Here is an 18,639-nt window from a genome sequence, read left to right as displayed (position 1 = left end):
TATCTTTGCGAAAAATTGACCAATTTTCGGATATTTCGGGTTTCCATGGGTGTTTTGAGGTGTTTTTTTTTGCTGATTGAGGTGCCTGAAAACACGATATTTCGGTTTATTCCAGTTTATACTTCACATCAAAAGTTCAGTCAAAAGTCGAGATTATAAATCTTTGAATGTTTGTAAAAGTTTGTTTTACAAGCCTTAAACTATAGAGAATCCAATCACAACATCTATTCCGCCATTAAATCAAGTTTTAAAATTTTCCCACTGGTATACTAGCCCGGAGAATGTGTCATAACCTTTCTGTACAAGTGATGAAAAGATGAAACATAATTAACTTTTTGCATTGTTATTTTTGTTGATGATTTATAAAATACAGTCCAGACTCGATTATCCGAAGGCCATCGCAAAATTTTACTTCGGATAATCAAAACTTCGGATAATCGAATAACGATTTTTTTTTTCGTTGTCCTATTTTTAATTGTTGAGCTTTAGTATGACCTCGAAACTACTCTAAGATGATTTAAAATTTTCAAATCCAAGATGGCGGCCAAAATGGCGGTGATGAATATTGAAAAAATACCTTTTACAAAAAATACGCAGCCAACTATTCAAATTTGACTAAAATTGGGTAGCAGAACTTGAATTTGATGTTAAAAATAAGAAAATAAAAAAAATATCCGAAGTCCCATACAAACCTTCGGATAATCGAACTTCGGATAATCGAAACTTTGGATAATCGAGGCTTCGGATAATCGAGTCTGGACTGTAGTAGTTTATGCAACAAGTTGCAAAAACAATTTTATTCGCAAAATTCGTAAATGTATCCAACGAGGTTCACCGAGTTGTATTTCTTAATCTGTTACTTCGATCTTCTGTTTTAAGCACCGCAAATAAGATTGATCGGATTTAGCGTTGCCGGATCAAACAATTATCACAATACTGTTAAAACGATTGGGGATTCCCCGAGAGGACAAAAACTCACAGCTGTCCAGTTTTCACCCTTCCAAAAGAATATATAACGTGCGGCTCTAATTGAAGTCACCAAACCGTTTGCCGGCCCGGTTATTGATCGATTGATTGCTCGAGATTTAGGGATGCTTGTTTTAATTGATTAGCACGCGGTTGCAGTTGTACTATCTTGTCACACGTTGGCATTTGGGTTGTTTTTGTATGAACAATTGTCCACCAAGAGGAAAGGGGGTCTGAAATTTCCAAAATACGTGTTCACGTGGTCTATATATAAAAAAAAAACAAATTGTTCACTCTACAGCACTGCATTGGCGTTCTCTATTGCGAGATGCCTACTCGAAAGTAGGTGTCCGAAGGCTTGAAACGGAGAGCCCATTCACCCCAGGATTTTAACTGACTACCTTTGGATTGTGAGTCCAACGACCGACCAGCGACTCTATCAGACAGGTTGTTGTCTCGTCTCGAAAAAAGCCAACGGGGCTGACTGGAACCGAACCCAGGCTAACTGTGGTAGGAGCTAATCACGCTGGGTTGGTTTAAATTAGCAAATGTTGCACGACGGCGCTGAAATCTAAATAATTCGCACATTTGAGCTAGAAAAGTCATTCTACCGATCTTTGGATTAATGGTTTGATATTTGCTTGACCCAGTTAGAATGATTTCGGTGCGATTGGATGCAATTGTATAAAAACGCAGAATTTAGAATCAGAGATTAGTCTACCAGTTACTGCCTCGAGATGAACACTTGGAGAGCTTGCTTTGGAACGGTTGGAGTCCTGCTGGTTTTGGTAAGACTCTTTAGAAGATCCTTCATTCTTACAATTCAATTCACACTTGTTTATCGCAGTCCTGTCGGATCTCTGCGCAAGACGATTTGTTTTCGGTGGGCACACTGAGAGCAGCAACAGCGGCGACTGATGAGTTCGAATCACCCCCGGCCTGTGCCGCGGGACAGTTGGCGGTCTGTGTCGGCTGCAAGAAGATCAAGATTTGCACTGCGGCCGCGAGTGACGCGGATAATCCGAAGCAGCTCTGCCCGACCGACATGCCGTACTGTAACAGTGACGAGGGTGGAGTTTGCTCTGTCAATCCGGACTCCAAGGCGGAATGTGTAGCTGCTGTTCCAGTATTCAACTGCACCGCAACGGGAATGTTTCCAGATCCTTACTCCTGCACCGGGTACTACTTCTGTGAATCCATCGGTGCACCGGGCGATGCCTACAAGTGTGACCCGGGTTATAACTACAACAGCAAGGTTCAACTGTGTCAGCGTGGCTTCACCGGATGTCAAGTGGCCAATTGCACGGGCGTCACCGCAATCTTCACGACGTACTTTGGAAATCCGCAGTACTTTTACTACTGCAAGGCCAATCCGGATGATGCTACGGCACCGAAACAACCCGTAATGTTCTCGTGCGGCAGCGGAGCCACGCTGGACGCGAAGCTGAGCAAGTGCATCTACAAGTGTCCTCGCGAGGGACTGTTCAAAAAGGATGGCAGTCCGTCGTCGTACTACCAGTGCGCTTACACCGCCGGCGTTCTTGTGTCCCAGGAGAAGAAATGTCCGACCGCGGGTCAGGTGTTTGACGATACGAAGAAGACATGCGTGAAGGGACCGGCGACCACGACTACGCCAGCGCCAGCCGCTTCGCTCAGGAAGCTTTCCTACAAACGTTGGTAATCAATGAGTAAATCTTGAAAGGTATGAAGAAGAGCCCAGATTGTGGTTAACTTCTGCTTGGTGGTGGTTGAATAAAGGACAGTTATTTATTTATTTAACATAAAAGCAGTTTGGGCTAATCAATCCTGTGAAATTCAAACTCCTTCAATTACAAAACATTATCAAAAAGTATTACTTTTTTATCTCAACAATCAAACGGATGCTGAAAAGTACTTTTCAGTATTGTTAATTAGACGATGAGAAGTAGGCCGTTTCCACAGTCGAGAATGTCAGGAAAAGTAAAAAAAAATCCTCCATTTCAGACTACAAATTATTGACAACACGTATTTTCAGAATGTTCAAAAATGGGAGGGGACGTACAGCCCCTCCGTAACGTGATATCGAAAAATGGAGCTCGGATTCATGATCAAGGACAAAAAATTCCCCCATTGTGACAAAGTTTTACGCAAATCGAAGAGGGGTTGGGTCATTTTTTTTTTTTTTTTGATTTCTTGTGAGTTGGCGGAGAATTACACTGAAATAAAAAAAAAGTACAAAATTCCTTAATTCTAGGAATTATGCCTCCAGTTCTTATTAAGTAATCCAAAAAACCCAATTACTGAATAAAAAAAGTTGGCAAAATTCCTAGAATTTGGGAATTTGGTATTTTTTTTATTTGATTGTACCCATACATTCTGTACAAATATGTGATATGGACCTACGACTCAAATTTCAAATTTGGTAAATATGCAATTGTTTCGTCACAGTTTTAGATCAATTATTATTAATTTTCAGATACATGGATGAATAAATAAATAAATAACGATCCTTTATTTGACTCCTAAGCGAAATTTATCCACTAAAAACTTGTTTTCTAAACGACATTGACGTCGTACTCTTCAAGCAAGTCTTCTTCGTTTCGTCAAACACCTGACCTTCACCGGGACATTTCTTCTCCTTAGCCACAAGTCTTCCGCCGGTGAAGTAACACTGATAGTACGACGCCGGACTGCCTTCCTTCTTGAACAGTCCCTCGCGAGGACACTTGTAGATGCACTTGTTTTCCTTAACATCGAACGAGGCACCATCGCCGCACGAAAACATGATCGGTTCTTTTGGAATTGTTTCGTCCGCTCCTTGCTTACAATAGAAGAAGTACTGCGGATTTCCCGGATACTGGGTAAAGATGGCTGTTACGCCGGTGCAGTTGACCGGTTGGCACCCACCAAAGGCACCGAAAGCTCTTTGACATAGTTGAACCTTGCTGTTGTAGTTGTATCCGGTTGGACATTTGTAGGCATCTCCAAGACCACCGACAGTCTCACAGTAGTAGTACCCATCGCAGGAGTACGGATCCGGGAATTTTCCGCTGGCGGTACAGGTGAACTCTGTGGCGGCTGCTGCACACTCTTCAAGTGGGTCCGGAATAGTGGAACAAACTCCACCTTCCTCACTGTTGCAGTGTGGTGTAGCGGCTGGGCAAGCCTGCTCTGGATGTCCATCATCAGTTTCAGCCCCAATGCAAATCTTGATTTTTTTGCAACCGACGCAGACCGTCAACTGTCCGGGGGCACAGGGTTTAGGATCATCGAAATCCTCACCAGTACGTAACTGTCTATGAATGCCCTGCACGAACTCATCACTTAAAATTTGAGCGGTGATTTGACATGTCTGGGAAGAGAATGTTCTAGTAAGTTTTACGACTGCTAATGCAAGATTTTCCCAAAAGTCTTACCAAAACCAGCAGAACTCCAATCGCTCCAACACAAGCTCTCCAGGTCTTCATCTTCTTGTAGTATCTAGTTGACTGGTCATAACCGCTGAATCCAACCTTTATATACAATTACATTCGATCCTCAGTCACCCTAATTGAAAACCAAATCCTCCATCCCTAACTCGGTCATGCAAATAACGAGCAAACAAGCTAACCGTTTAACGGTAGGCTGGCTCGCAAACAAACCCGAAATTTTTTATGAAGTTGCTAATCAATCATAACTCTTCTCATCTGAGAACATACGCACGCGCCGAGTAGACTGATCGGCTAGCCGACAATAATTGACGTAAGTGTGACAACAAGTGCTGCAAACTATTTGCCATAGATCATGGAGGAGAAAGTGAACGTTTTGAGCGGGGCTTGCAATTTTGATTAGGCGTCTACCGTTGCAATGAGATATAAGATTAGTTAACTATGCAAATTTTGAAAAATGAGACTTTTTTGATAATCTCAATGTGTCATTATTTGTTGACTTGTAATTGTAATTGTAATTTTGTGTGTGTATACACGATTTGTAACTAGTCAATTTTGCTTGTCTTAATCTATTTTTTTTTTGATTTTTTGATCTGTCTAACAGGATATTGTAGCAAAATAAAATTACAATTACAAAATAGAACCTTTCAATCAATCTGTTATTTTTCAATAACCTGAATATTACATGTCAATTAATATTTGTTATTTCAATTTATTAATTTGTCTGTATCTCATCCACAGAAAGCGAGTTGTGGCGCTATAACCACGGCAAATAGTGTCCAGGGCATTTGTGGAAATACTATGTCCCATCCCAGAGGGTCCCGGAGCACCAAAACTTCTTAGCATGGTGCTCCCAACGATTAATTGCCCAAACAAACAGGAACGTGAGCGGGGGATCCCCACGTTTCTTCCTCCCCTGTAGATTCAGAAATGTATTGTTGTTTGAACATTCGTGCTCAAACTCAATCTACTTCAACGAATCATCTTTGCGGTAAACTTTACGCAGTTGGCCTGGCCGCTTTAACGTTTTGTGATGTTTCAATGCAATCTATTGCAATGGGGCACTGCAAATGTTAATAATGACAAGAGGATGCTAGGCGTTAATCAACCTAAGGCATTTTCCAGGATGCCCTCGAAAGACTGGCTGCGCTAGGGTTAGATTAGATTAGATTAGATTAGATGTGTCATTATTTGTTGACTTCATTCAAATTGGAAAAAATACTACTATTTTGGGTTATTTGGATGATTTTCCACTAAGACCAGGTAAAACAAAATCAGGTTAACTAGTAGATCTCTAAAGTAACATCATGATCATCCTCTAATTGGTCTCAGCGAAACAAAGTTATCACATTTGTAGTTGTAATCGTACTAGAAATACCTTTAGACATATTTTTTGGGTTTTTGAATATCAAATCTGGAAAGGGGTCAAAATCACATTTATAAAAATATGATAAAATTTCAATTGCCTGGAAAAAAAAACTTTCCCAGTTCCCTGTGAAGAGAACACTCAATGAGTATCAGGGCCGGCTTTTAAAAGTGGATTCAGTAGCAGTTTTTATCATCTAAGGTTATCATCTTTTAGTGTGAATGTTAACATTACAAAGGGTCATTTTCCCTCAGGTGTCATTCCAAGGTCCTGCCACAAATTTGGCCCAAAATGCACGTGCAACAAAATAGCACGACAACGGCGAGTTGTATTGGTCCGAGCCGGGATTTGCTCGACCCAAAGATCTACCACCCGCTTCTTAAATTTTCTGAAAAGCTTACGAATTCTTCTTCAAGATATAAATAAGAAAAATTTTCAAGTGTTTGCTCTAAGTTATTCAGAATTTCCGTCTTTTGGAAATGCCGAGCTTCCGTGGCCGTGAGGTTACGGGGTTTCGCCTTGTAAGCGGAAGGTGATGGGTTCGATTCCTGTCTGGCTCGGCAAAGTCAGATCCCTTCAAAGCGTAATTCTACTCACTGGGAATACTGACCGGTAGGGGATGGGTTTCGATTAGCGGCATGCTGGGTTTCCAATCCAGAGGTCGTGAGTTCGATTCTCGTACCGGGATGATGAAGTTTAAATTCTTACCACTACAATTGCTTGTAGCAGCAAACCAACTTGTTATGAAGCTTAAACGATCATTCCAAATGTATGCACCATCTCACACCCAACAGTTCAACGAACTAAGCTGATCGTCATTGTTGTAATATGTTATTCATAGCACCTTTTCAATAGCAAATAACTGCGCAAAATTCAACCTTTATGTGCCAAAACAAGTAAGAATAGATAGATCACACGTTTATACTATATATTTTTCAGTATTGTGATCAAGTATAAAAGACACGAAATTCGAAGCTACACGGAGAAAAAAGAGTTCCCAAAATCGTGAACAAGCGTTCATGAAAATGGGAACCACGAACAAAGTGTTCGAATTTCATGGTACGTTTTTCAAAATCGTACCATGGAATTTGAACACTTTGTTCGAGGTTCCCATTTTCATGAACGCTTGTTCACGATTTTGGGAACTCTTTTTTCTCCGTGTAAAACAACAAGTTTTCATTCAACCATGAATCCTTCAGCACTTCTGCTAATTTTCGTTCTATTTTCCACCACTTTGGTAAGTCTTTTCAAAAGAATCAAATCTGAATTCAATTTAGTGACTTTTTTCCTTCAAGAAATCGTGCCAGGTATGCTGCGCGGTAAAGATCCATACCCCGTGAAAAAATGTGACGGAACGCGATCAACGGCATGTACTGACTGTAGCAAGATCAAGATCTGCATCTCTTCGGATGAGACCAAGGACGCGGACAACCCACGGCAGGCTTGTCCGGCTTCAGCTCCACATTGCGCAATGTCACAGACCGGAGCAGTTTGTCAAAAGTCACCGGACAGCTCCGTAGAGGAATGTTCCGCTGCTTCGTCTGACTTCACCTGCACTGGGCCTGGGTTCTACCCGGATTCGAGCTCTTGCCAGCAGTACCATGACTGCAGCGACGCATCAGCTGAACCAGTTACGTACTACTGCCCGGATGGAACACGGTTCAGCAGTAAATTCATCGCATGTGAGCAGTACACCGGATCCTGTCCGAAGGTTTGCAACCAGACCGATTCGGAGACGATCTTCACGGCCTTCCCGGGTGACAGCCAGTACTACACTGAAATAAAAAAATAGTACCCAATTCATTTATTCTAGGAATTTTGCCTCTTTTCCTTATTTAGTAATCGGGTTTTTTGGATTACTTAATAAGGAAATGAGCCAAAATTCCTAGAATTTAGGAATTTGGTACTTTTTTTTTCAGTGTACACGTACTGTCAGTTTGACACCACTCAAACGCCACCCAAGCTGGAGAATGCGTACGTTTTCGCGTGTGGAGAAGAAGCTACATTCGATGCTAAATTGGGCAAATGCGTGTTCAAATGTCCCAAAGTTGGATTGTTTGCCAACACAGCGAATCCAAAGCGGTACTTCTCGTACATCAGCTTGTCCGGAAAGCTAACTTATTTGGAGATGGCTTGTGGGGCGAAAATGACGTTCGATGCAAAGGCTAAGAAATGTGTTGCAATTATTCCCCCGAAAGAAGGCAATGATGATTAATGTGAGAATTAATAAAATTAATGTGAGAGGTATTTAATCTCAACGTACAACAGTTTTTAATAAACATGACCCAATCTCACCCCCAGACCCAATGTCACCCCTGATGACGGTACTTGAGCTACTTAAGATAAAATGTAAATAAAACAAAACAAAATATTTCCCTGGTTATTGACATGCCTCGGTACAGGCCCTCAGAGCATGGTATTTTTGTTTTTTTTTTTTTTTCAAAAAGTTGGAATCTTCCCTGTGGTAATCAATTATTAACACAAATTGACCCAAATGGTGTAACAAGTACAATTATCATTAATTTACATACAAAATTCAAAGATTTTGAAATAATTTAAAAAATAACTTCTAGTTGAATCGACCCGGATTCCTATTTATCAGTCTGTGAAGTTCAAGTTCTGTTATGCAACGCAAACAACTTTTGTAACATCACCTTTGTAAATATTGTGCAAACCGTTCCAAGAATCAGTGCGACGCAGTTTGTTCATTAATCTTATCTTATGTAGGTACATCATACAGCATCCATGACAGGGCTGAAATCTTCGGATATGCAGAAGAAAAATCTGAATTTTTTTCAGCATCATCATAATTGATTTTTTTTTATCAATTCAAATAACTTGTCAACTTTACTCTTTCTTGGAAAACTCAATATTTCAAACTGTCTAATTATTATTTAAACTCAGTACACCACTACCATTCAACCCTGAAGTCACATTTGAAACAAACGGATGCACAAATCTTTATTAATATCCCTTGCATTCTTATCGCGAGACATGCCACCCGTTGTGATCTGATTTTTTAAATATTATTTCAGCAAGATGAAATTATACAAATAAGGGTAACAAGTCCGGTTTAAGATCAATTTTATTTTTATTAAATCAATAAAAACGGAAAGACATATTTCACTTCTTTATCTCAGCTAAATCTTTAAAGGGTAATTCTCTACCAACTCACACGAAATCGGGAAAAGTTGCCCCGACCCCTCTTCGATTTGCGTGAAACTTTGTCCTAAGGGGTAACTTTTGTCCCTGATCACAAATCCAAGGTCCGTTTTTTGATATCTCGTGACGGAGGGGCGGTACGACCCCTTCCATTTTTGAACATGCGAAAAAAGAGGTGTTTTTCAATAATTTGCAGCCTGAAACGGTGATGAGATATAAATTTGGTGCCAAAGGGACTTTTATGTAAAATTAGACGCCCGATTTGATGGCGTACTCAGAATTCCGAAAAAACGTATTTCTCATCGAAAAAAACCACTAAAGAAGTTTTAAAAATTCTCCAATTTTCCGTTACATTCAAAAAAATTTGAAACATATCATTTTATGGGAAATTTAATGTACTTTTCAAATCTACATTGACCCAGAAGGGTCATTTTTTCATTTAGAACAAAAATTTGCATTTTAAAATTTCGTGTTTTTTCTAACATTGCAGCGTTATTTTTTAGAGTGTAACAATGTTGTACAAAGTTGTAGAGCAGACAATTATAAAAATTTTGATATATAGACATAAGGGGTTTGCTTATAAACATAACGAGTTATCGCGATTTTATGAAAAAAAGTTTTGAAAAAGTTGGTCGTCGTTGATCATGGCCGTTCATGGTCACCCGCGACGGACACGAACGACGAAACAAAGAGAAACGTAAAAAGTAACTTTATCAAAACTTTTTTTCGTATAATCGCCATAACTCGTGATGTTCACAAGCAAACCCCTTATGTCTACATATCAATTTTTTTGTAATTGTCTGCTCTACAACTTTGTAGAACATTGATACACTCTAAAAAATAACCCTGCAAAGTTAGAAAAAACACGAAATTTGAAAATGAAAAATTTTGTTCTAAATGAAAAAATGACCCTTCTGGGTCAATGTAGATTCGAAAAGTACATTAAATTTCCCATAACACGACATGTTCCAAATTTTTTTACAGTCGAGTAACGGAAAATGGGAGAGTTTTTAAAACTTTTTTAATGTTTTTTTCGATGAAAAATACGTTTTTTTTCGGAATTCTGAGTACGCCATCAAATCGGGCGTCTAATTTTACATAAAAGTCCCTTTGACACCAAATTTCTTGTTGTGGTTTGGTTGAGCGTTTTAGCAGAATGCATTACTGTGAATACAAAGAGACGAGTTGTTCCTTTTAATTCCGCTATATATTGTTTTATATCTTGACAGATACGTATTTCGTCTACTACTTGCAGACTTCATCAGTGTTCTGTTCTCGACCAAATTTCTATCTCATCAACGTTTCAGGCTGCAAATTATTGAAAAACACCTCTTTTTTCGCATGTTCAAAAATGGAAGGGGTCGTACCGCCCCTCCGTCATGAGATATCAAAAAAACGGATTCGTCGGATTCGTGATCAGGGACAAAAGTTACCTCTTAGGACAAAGTTTCACGCAAATCGAAGAGGGGTCGGGGCAACTGCTGTGTGAGTTGGCGGAGAATTACCCTAAAATCTTTAAAGTATGTTTTTCTAATCTCTTGCAAAAATATTCTCAGAGATGTTCAAGCTTTAACATGACTTCTATCAAGACTTCTATAGGTAAAAAAATCACGTTTTTAACAAATTAAAAAATGTTAGTGGCTATAACTTGAATACGAAGTAAGACGTCAAGTTTCGAAAAGTACTGCATACAAATACATACATTAAGTTTTCAAAAAAATTACAAAAACAAAAGCATTGTTATCTCATCTTGCTGAAAAGTGGATTTATACCAAAATATAATCATCAACCTTATGAAGCAACAACATTATCTTTCCCAAAATTAAGATAAAACAATCTCCATTTAAATTCCACGCCATTCTGCCATCCATCCCAGTCAGTATCCCACAGTCTGCACCATGTTGGCCAACCTGGTTGCTGCTCTGCTTATCGCGGCACTTGTGCCCTCTTCCCCAGTCCAAGCAGAAACATCTGGGACGCTGCTCAACGTGTCACGATCATCGACGGACCTCGCCACCTCCTCCTCCGCCAGAGTTTTTCCCTCGGAATGCGACGGAAGTGCGTACTACGCAACGTGTTCCAGCTGTAGCGAGCTGATGGTTTGCCTGGGACCGTTCCGGGACGTTCGGTCCTGCGCCGAAAGCGACCCGAGCAAGCCATTTTGCGTGAACGGAGCTTGCACCGGCGAAGCCGTCTTCACCGAGGACTGCCCAGCTCCGGTGATGACCTGCACCGGAAAAGGGTTCTTCCCAGGTGAGTTCAAGAATGACGAGTCAACCTTCCAATACGAAAGGGTTTATTGACCATTCCAGATGCTTACCTGTGTGACCTGTACCACTACTGCCACGCGGAGGGTCAACAGTCGGACGTGTACCAGTGTCCACCGAACTACGTGTTCAACGTCAACACCAACCAGTGCAAGCAGCGAACCAAGGACGCGGACTGTGTTCGGGTTCAGTGTGATCCGAAGAAGATCTTCGTTAGCTACGGTAGCAGCAAGAGCCACTACGCGTTCTGCAGCTCGGACGGGGTTGTGATGCTCAAGTGTCCCGCGGGGGCGAACTTTGATGGGTTCTTGAGTTGTGCGTTCCAGTGTACCAAGGAGGGCAACTATGTGGACGATAGTGATCCGAGCAAGTTCTACCAGTGTTACACCAATTCGGCGAAGAAGTTGACGGCGATCGCGAGGGAGTGCAGCGGTGGGAAGGTGTTTAGCGAAAAGGAGGGATTCTGTGTGAAACCTGATGAAGGTTAAATCGCTTGGAAAGGATTTTTTGAGATTATGTTTTATTTTAAGTCATATTTGATGTTAGCGGTTGGGATATAAAATAAATCAATTAAAGCAAAGTATTTTTACTGGGAGTGTAAGCATTTTAAAAAAAATAATGGTGGGACCAATTCAAAACTAGCTATCAACCCTCTACAACCCAACCCCGCCTCTAGAAAAAAATAAAAAATCCATTTCAACAAATTTTTGATCTTTAAAAAGTATTGGAAAGAAAAACTTTTAAAATTTTAGATAATTTTTGGGTTGGAAGTTTGACTTGTTGTTTGTGACTTTGCCAATGTTTTTAAAAAATGTCATTTTATTAAGGGTCAATTTTGGTTGTTTTTAAACAAATTAAATGCAGCAATTCCCCACGAAAACAGCATGGAAAAAACAAAAGTGCTCGGATCGGGCTCAAAATTTTTCTGGGGGTTCCCTGGCCGAAATAATTAGACCCGTATTTTTTTGTTTGGCCATTAGGGTGAGCTACGCCGTGTTAGGGTGGTCTGAAAAATGGCCATTTTCGTCGATTTTCGCAAAAACCACTTTTTTCGAAAAATCATAACTCCTCGTCGTTTTAACCGATTTCAATTGTCTTATACGCAAATGAAAGGTGATAAGTTGGCCTTTCAATGAAAAATAGTAAGAAGTTTTCAAAATCTAGCCTAACATATGAAAAGGGCGTATGAAACTTTAAAATGCCGTTTTGACGGTGTCTGGACCAAAGAGCCTATGTCTGGAAATATTTTTATCGGATTCCCCGGACATTTTTACATAACATACTAAAAATGGGAGGAGTTCATTAACAGGATTCCGAGATATGATTTTTGAAAATAAAATCCGTGTTTTTCGACGCGCCGCGCGCAAAACCCGGAGAATGACGAAATCGACAAAAAATCAGCTTTTTCCACTAAAACTGCGATAACATTAAAATTTCAGCGATGACCTATACATGTCTGGGTACCAAAAGTTGCATCTTTCAATTACAAAAATTTTGGTACCAAAACATCTATAGGTCATCGCTGAAATTTTAATGTTATTGCAGATTTAGTGGAAAAAGTTGATTTTTTACTAATTTCGTCATTCTACGGTTTCTGCGCGCGGCGCGTCGAAAAACACGGATTTTATTTTCAAAAAATCATATCTCGGAATCCTGTTAATGAACTCCTCCCATTTTTTAGTATGTCATGTAAAAATGTCCGGGGAATCCGATAAAAATATTTCCAGACATAGGCTTTTTGGTCCAGACACCGTCAAAACGGCATTTTAAAGTTTCATACGTCCTTTTCATATGTTAGGCTAGATTTTGGAAACTTCTTACAATTTTTTTTTGAAAGGCCAACTTATCACCTTCCATTTGCGTATAAGATAATTAAAATCGGTTGAAATGGCGAGGAGTTATGATTTTTAGAAAAAAGTGGTTTTTGCGAAAATCGACGAAAATGGCCATTTTTCAGACCACCCTAACACGGCGTAGGTCACCCTAATGGCCAAACAAAAAAATACGGGTCTTATAATTTCGGCCAGGGAACCCCCAGAAAAATTTTGAGCCCGATCCGAGCACTTTTGTTTTTTTCCATGCTGTTTTTTCGTGGGGAATTGCTGAATGATAATGGTGCCATTCTAGAACAAAAAAATATAAAAACAAGCAAAAAATTAAAAAAGTTACTGTGAAAACATGCAAAAATTAGAAAGGCAAAATGTAATAATAGAAGGTAGTAGAATAGGCCAAATCCTATCAAAAATATTCCAAAAATAAAACAAGAAAAACATAAAACAAGAGAAGTAAAGTTTTTCGTAGAACAAAGGTTGCTCAAAATGACCTTCTGAACACGGGAAAAATGATTTTTTTCGAAAACAACAATTTGGAAATGACAAATCGAATTTTGGCAACGATTTGGCTACTGAAATTACATTTGAATTGGATTATTGAGTGAAACTTTTGTTTCCCCGGTTTAGTTTGGCGTATGTGTGTTTGGTCAACTTAAAAGACAAAACAGTGTCGAAAAGTAATACTTTTCGATACATGTGCTAAAATTTTGAACAGCACTCAAATAAATGACAAAATTTACTAAACTGCCCATGGTCGCATAAATGTCCCATATGCAAAAACAGCAAGGTGAGAAAAACGCATTTGAAGTTTGTCCCACACATAAGGCTACGTGTTAAGTTTTCATGGAAAAACTGGATTTCCTCCTGATTTCTAGAACAAAGTACTGGATGTTATAGGCTTTTCGGAAAGAGCACACGATTGTGAACGAAACTGCATCATTAACTCAAAAGTGATGAAAATGCATATGAGCAACTCTTTAGGAAATCGGCCGATTTCGACCATTTTTATTTTTTATATTTTTTGATTTGGCTCAAACTTTGTGGGGGCCTTCCCTATGACCAAATAAGCTATTTTGTGACATTGGTTCACCCATACAAGTCTCCATACAATTTTGGCTGCTGTCCATACAAAAATGGTACGTACATATTCAAACAGCTGAAACTTTTGAGTGAATTTTCTGATCAATTTGGTGTCTCCGGCAAAGTTGTAGATATTGTTGAGGACTATTGAGAAAAAAAAGGTACACGGAAAAAAAATTGCAGATATTTTAATCAACTTTTTTTACTCAAAAACTCAATTTCCCAATTTTTTTTTTTGATTTTCGAGATTTTTTGATACGTTTTAGGGGACAAAAATCCGCAACTTTTGAGCCATAGAGAAACAAGGTCAAACAATCTGCCACCGCGTTATGAATTTTTGAAAAAATAGTGATTTTTGGAAAAAATTGAAATTTCATGCAAAAATAAATTTGACGTTATTTTTTAATGCAAAATTGAATTTGCAATCGAAAAGTACTTTACAGATTTTTTGATAAAGAGCTCCGTTCTCAAGATATAGCCACCGAAAGTTTGATTTTAGCGAAATATTTGTAGTTTTTCGATTTTTAAAAATAGTGACCATTTCTAAAAATATTTTTTTTGAAAAGTTCAGAAAATTTGCTATAACATTGTCTAAGAGACATTGAAGATAGGACCTGGGATTGCTGAGATAGAGCCGCTTTAAAAAAAAGAAACACGAAAATTGAAGTTTTCTAAATCTCACCAAAACAACCCACAATTTTCTAAAGTCGATATCTCAGCAACTAAAAAATATCAAATCAAATCAAAAATAATGGTCCGATTTTCAATGTTAAAAGGTGAAACATTCGTGAAATTTTCCGATCTTTTCGGAAAAAATATTTTGAAAAAAATTAAATCAAGGCTAGCATTTTAAATGGGCGTAATATTCAATGTTTTGCCCTTTTAAAATGTTAGCCTTGATTTAAAAAAATTCAAGATATTTTTTTCGAAAAGATCGAAAAATTTCACGAATTTTTCATGTTTTAACATTGAAAATCGGACCATTCTTCAATGTCTCTTAGACAATTTTATAGCAAATTTTCTAAACTTTTCAAAAAAAATATTTTTAGATATGGTAACTCATGGTTACTATTTTTAAAAATCGAAAAACTGCAAATATTTCACTAAAATCAAACTTTCGTTGGCTATATCTTGAAAACGGAGCTCTTCATCAAAAAAGCTGTAAAGTAGTTTTTGATTGCAAATTCAATTTTGCATTAAAAAAATAACTTCAAATTTGTTTTTGCATGAAATTTCGATTTTTTTCCAAAAATCACTATTTTTTCAAAAATTCATAACTCTGTGGCAGCTTTTTTGACCATGTTTCTCTATGGCTCAAAAGTTGCGGATTTTTGTCCCCTAAAACATATCAAAAAATCTCGAAAATAAAAAAAAGGAAATCGAGTTTTAGTTAAAAAAAGTTAATTAAATATCTGCATTTTTTTCCGTGTACCTATTCTTTTTTCAATAGTCCTCAACAATACCTACAACTTTGCCGAAGATACCAAATTGATCAGAAAAATCATTCAAAAGTTAGAGTTGTTTGAATATGTACGTACCATTTTTGTATGGACAGCAGCCAAAATTGTATGGAGACTTGTATGGGTGAACCAATGACACAAAATAGCTTATTTGGTCATAGGGAAGGCCCCCACAAAGTTTGAGCCAAATAAAAAAATACAAATAAAATCCATATCCGGTTTTGGTAGAGAATTGCTCATATGGGACATTAATGCGATCAGGGGCAGTACAGCACTGTTGAATTTTTTTTGAAAAAAATATGGTGCACGTGTTGCTGGGGACACCAAAGTTCATAGTTATCCTCGATCTGAGCCAAGTCATGACCAATCTTTGAATAAAATATGTTTAAAGTGTCCGCCTTAGAGCTGGGATACTGTATGGATTTTCAATGTTAAAGAATAACCCATTCATAGAGCTGTTCTATTGAAAAACATATTGAATTTTTTTAGTTTAACTTATTTTGAATCATAAAATGAGGTTTTTGAACTTTTAAACGTATTTATATTTCAGATTTTCATTTAAACGCAAACCTTTGTCGCATCATCATAAACTAGCTCTTCTTCGCAAACTTCAGCTACTCCATCCTCCCCGGCAGCCGCACACTCGTAGTAAACTTTAGAGTTCGATACCATTGCGAATCGACCTTGGTCGGGACATTTGAACACGCAAGTTTTTCCGTTGAATTCCGTTTCCGCTGGACACTGGTATACTCTGATATCGTAGGTCGAAATACCCATCGAATTGCAGAATGCAAAGTACTTCCTGCTATTACCGAAGGGCGTCAGAGCCGTATTCTGCCTGCAATCCAGCTTTATGCAGTCCTCGTCGGTTTGCTTCTTCTTGCAGAACGTGGTTTCCGGGTTGAAAACGTACCCGGACGGACACTGGTATACGTCCGACATACTGTACGGACCCTCGCAGGAGTGATAAATGGAACATGTTTTGGGATCTAAATGAAATGGAAGTTGTTTCTTTTTTCAAGAATGATTTCAAGCAGAACTCTTACCTGGAAACCATCCCTCAGAGGTGCAGTAAATTTGAGTTGGCCAACACATGTGGCTGAACACGGGTTCTGCTGAGCATTCCCCGTTGTTGCAGAACGGTTTATCCGGATTCGACATGCTGCAGGATCGGTACTCGGTCGATGGTCCAAGGCACACCTGCACGTCATAACACGATCCCATGCCGCAGTTGGTGTAGTACCGATGGCCGTCGCACATGTCCGTGAACAGCGATGCCGGTTGCATGCCCAGCAAGGTTCGGTTAACGAACGATCCGGGAACATCGGCCCGAACCAAGGACAGCTGGACCAACACGGCTAGTACCAGCAGCTTCATTTTGTTTCCGTTCACTGAAGTTGGTTACTATCTGACGAGGTTTTTATATCTGAGATGATTGTGGTAAAATTTGGCTGGAGTTTACATTGTTCAGGGGTAAACAGATGAAATTTTCAACAAGATAAAACTAATCTTCAGAAACATGCCTCATATCACACAGAGTAAAGTAATGCTAAACAGTACCTGAAGATGTTTCAAGTGTTGATTGAGATGATTTTTGGAACAAAAACATAAAATGCGTAGCTGATTGTTTGTTTTGCCAAAAGGAAGGTCAGATAAGATTAGCCTAAAAGATCTGTTTAAATAACACGGCAACTCAAGTGAATTAAAGCAACTTTAGTGTAAAATCAAGTTCGTTTTGTAATTTTAGACTGTTTTTACATGTTTCCGTGTAAAGAGTGATAAGGTGATGAAAAACAAATAAGAAAATCTTATAATAAAAGATGAAAGTGCTGGGGTAAACATGAAAAAATATAAATATTTTATCCACGCGGTGCAATTCCATGTGATGTGTAAATTTTTCAAAACGCGGTCCAAGAAAATATTTTCTAAAGTCTTGACGGAGTTGAGGGAAACATGTTTTGATACATTTAACGTGACCCAAAAGAGCTCGATTAAAAAAAAAATCAGTTCATTCAATGTCAGTGATCCTTCGTTTGGGTGTAAGGAAGTTTTTTTTTTTTGCTGCGAATTTCGTCTCTTCCACCATTTCAGCAGCGCTATCTTCAGCAAACAATCATCCCACCCTGATATGCTATAAAAGATCCTGTCAACGCTTAACATTCTCAGTTTGTTCCGTCAAGATGTTCATGAAACTGCTGCTTCTTGCGATCGTCCTGGTTGGGTTCGCCCAAGCTGACGTTCCCGGAACGTTGGTGTCCTCAGCAAAGGCCGGTGCCAGACGATCGCTCGCCAGAAGCACGCAACAGTGCGATGGAGTGAACTTCCTTCCTCCCAGCTGCGATAGTTGCACCTCAATCCAAGCCTGCATGGGTCCGGTTGGAACCGTGTACCGGGATTGCGAACTTTTGAATCCAGAAAAGCCGTTCTGTAACAATGGTGAATGTTCTGCAACACCATCACTCGGGGATCACTGTATTCCGAATCAAATTCATTGTCTTGGGTCTGGATATTATCCAGGTAAGTTACGATGTGATTTTTGATAAGATCAACTTAATGTTACGATTATCTTTGAACAGATGCGTTGGCATGTAACCTGTACCACTACTGCGACGCTGCCAACCTACCTTCCGATGTTTACCGATGCCCCGACGGATTCGTCTTTAACCCGGAAACAACTCTGTGCAAGCTCAAGAAATCCGATGCCGACTGTATGAAGGTTTCCTGCAACAAAAATGAAATTTTGTCTCCGTATGGCACCAGCAAGCAGTTTTTTGGATTTTGCATGATCTTTGATTACATCGTGCCATCGATGATCCAGGTTGGAAAATGTTCCCCGGGGACCGAGTTCGATGGTCACAAGTGCGTCTACAAGTGTACCGCTGCGGGACGATTCCCGGACAGCGAAGACCCGACGGTGTTTTACGAGTGCTGGGAAAACGGAAGTGGGTTCGAGTCTGGCTCAAGCATATGCAACTCGGGTAAAAAGTTTGACGCTGAGACGGGGGTTTGTAAAATGTAGGCGTTAAAATTATGGAATAAATTGATTTATATATTATGATGAAATAAAAATATTGAAGTTATCACTATGTTTAATATTCC

At 39.1% G+C, this 18,639-nt stretch overlaps 6 protein-coding genes across 6 annotated transcripts; 4 read left to right on the top strand and 2 right to left on the bottom strand.

The window, feature by feature from the left end:
- Positions 1–1,703: 1,703 nt before the first annotated feature.
- Positions 1,704–2,647, top strand: LOC120417269 (uncharacterized). The gene is made up of 2 exons (XM_039579223.1): positions 1,704–1,754; positions 1,814–2,647. Exons 1-2 carry the CDS (start codon positions 1,704–1,706, stop codon positions 2,645–2,647), a joined length of 885 nt encoding a protein of 294 aa, XP_039435157.1.
- An 831-nt stretch (positions 2,648–3,478) lies between these two features.
- LOC120417267 (peritrophin-44-like) lies at positions 3,479–4,128 on the bottom strand. Its single transcript, XM_052707046.1, has 2 exons — positions 4,116–4,128; positions 3,479–4,035 (listed from the first exon to the last, which is right to left on the bottom strand). The coding sequence occupies exons 1-2, from the start codon at positions 4,126–4,128 to the stop codon at positions 3,479–3,481; spliced, it is 570 nt and encodes a 189-aa protein (XP_052563006.1).
- Positions 4,129–7,048: 2,920 nt separating this feature from the next.
- LOC120417266 (uncharacterized) lies at positions 7,049–7,531 on the top strand. The gene has a single exon (XM_039579221.1). The coding sequence runs from the start codon at positions 7,049–7,051 to the stop codon at positions 7,529–7,531; it is 483 nt and encodes a 160-aa protein (XP_039435155.1).
- A 3,245-nt stretch (positions 7,532–10,776) lies between these two features.
- Positions 10,777–11,751, top strand: LOC120417259 (uncharacterized). Its single transcript, XM_039579215.2, has 2 exons — positions 10,777–11,154; positions 11,214–11,751. Exons 1-2 carry the CDS (start codon positions 10,800–10,802, stop codon positions 11,654–11,656), a joined length of 798 nt encoding a protein of 265 aa, XP_039435149.1. The 5' UTR covers positions 10,777–10,799; the 3' UTR covers positions 11,657–11,751.
- A 4,326-nt stretch (positions 11,752–16,077) lies between these two features.
- LOC120417265 (uncharacterized) lies at positions 16,078–16,946 on the bottom strand. The gene is made up of 2 exons (XM_039579220.2): positions 16,587–16,946; positions 16,078–16,529 (listed from the first exon to the last, which is right to left on the bottom strand). Exons 1-2 carry the CDS (start codon positions 16,915–16,917, stop codon positions 16,099–16,101), a joined length of 762 nt encoding a protein of 253 aa, XP_039435154.1. The 5' UTR covers positions 16,918–16,946; the 3' UTR covers positions 16,078–16,098.
- A 759-nt stretch (positions 16,947–17,705) lies between these two features.
- Positions 17,706–18,620, top strand: LOC120417264 (uncharacterized). Its single transcript, XM_039579219.2, has 2 exons — positions 17,706–18,057; positions 18,117–18,620. Exons 1-2 carry the CDS (start codon positions 17,721–17,723, stop codon positions 18,557–18,559), a joined length of 780 nt encoding a protein of 259 aa, XP_039435153.1. The 5' UTR covers positions 17,706–17,720; the 3' UTR covers positions 18,560–18,620.
- The last annotated feature ends 19 nt before the right edge of the window (positions 18,621–18,639 follow it).

The sequence above is a fragment of the Culex pipiens genome, chromosome 2 (genome assembly GCF_016801865.2).
Source record: "Culex pipiens pallens isolate TS chromosome 2, TS_CPP_V2, whole genome shotgun sequence".
Lineage (NCBI taxonomy): Eukaryota > Metazoa > Arthropoda > Insecta > Diptera > Culicidae > Culex > Culex pipiens.
This window is presented reverse-complemented; position numbering and strand designations above follow the sequence as displayed.

What these genes read in the sequence shown, in the direction of transcription:
- LOC120417269 (XM_039579223.1), top strand. Translation starts at nt 1,704, where the DNA reads ATGAACACTTGGAGAGCTTGCTTTGGAACGGTTGGAGTCCTGCTGGTT. An exon ending in TTGGAGTCCTGCTGGTTTTG is followed by an intron (nt 1,755 to 1,813) that starts GTAAGACTCTTT and finishes TGTTTATCGCAG; the next exon opens with TCCTGTCGGATCTCTGCGCA.
- LOC120417266 (XM_039579221.1), top strand. Translation starts at nt 7,049, where the DNA reads ATGCTGCGCGGTAAAGATCCATACCCCGTGAAAAAATGTGACGGAACG.
- LOC120417259 (XM_039579215.2), top strand. Translation starts at nt 10,800, where the DNA reads ATGTTGGCCAACCTGGTTGCTGCTCTGCTTATCGCGGCACTTGTGCCC. An exon ending in CGGAAAAGGGTTCTTCCCAG is followed by an intron (nt 11,155 to 11,213) that starts GTGAGTTCAAGA and finishes TGACCATTCCAG; the next exon opens with ATGCTTACCTGTGTGACCTG.
- LOC120417265 (XM_039579220.2), bottom strand. Translation starts at nt 16,917, where the DNA reads ATGAAGCTGCTGGTACTAGCCGTGTTGGTCCAGCTGTCCTTGGTTCGG. An exon ending in CTCTGAGGGATGGTTTCCAG is followed by an intron (nt 16,530 to 16,586) that starts GTAAGAGTTCTG and finishes CATTTCATTTAG; the next exon opens with ATCCCAAAACATGTTCCATT.
- LOC120417264 (XM_039579219.2), top strand. Translation starts at nt 17,721, where the DNA reads ATGTTCATGAAACTGCTGCTTCTTGCGATCGTCCTGGTTGGGTTCGCC. An exon ending in TGGGTCTGGATATTATCCAG is followed by an intron (nt 18,058 to 18,116) that starts GTAAGTTACGAT and finishes ATCTTTGAACAG; the next exon opens with ATGCGTTGGCATGTAACCTG.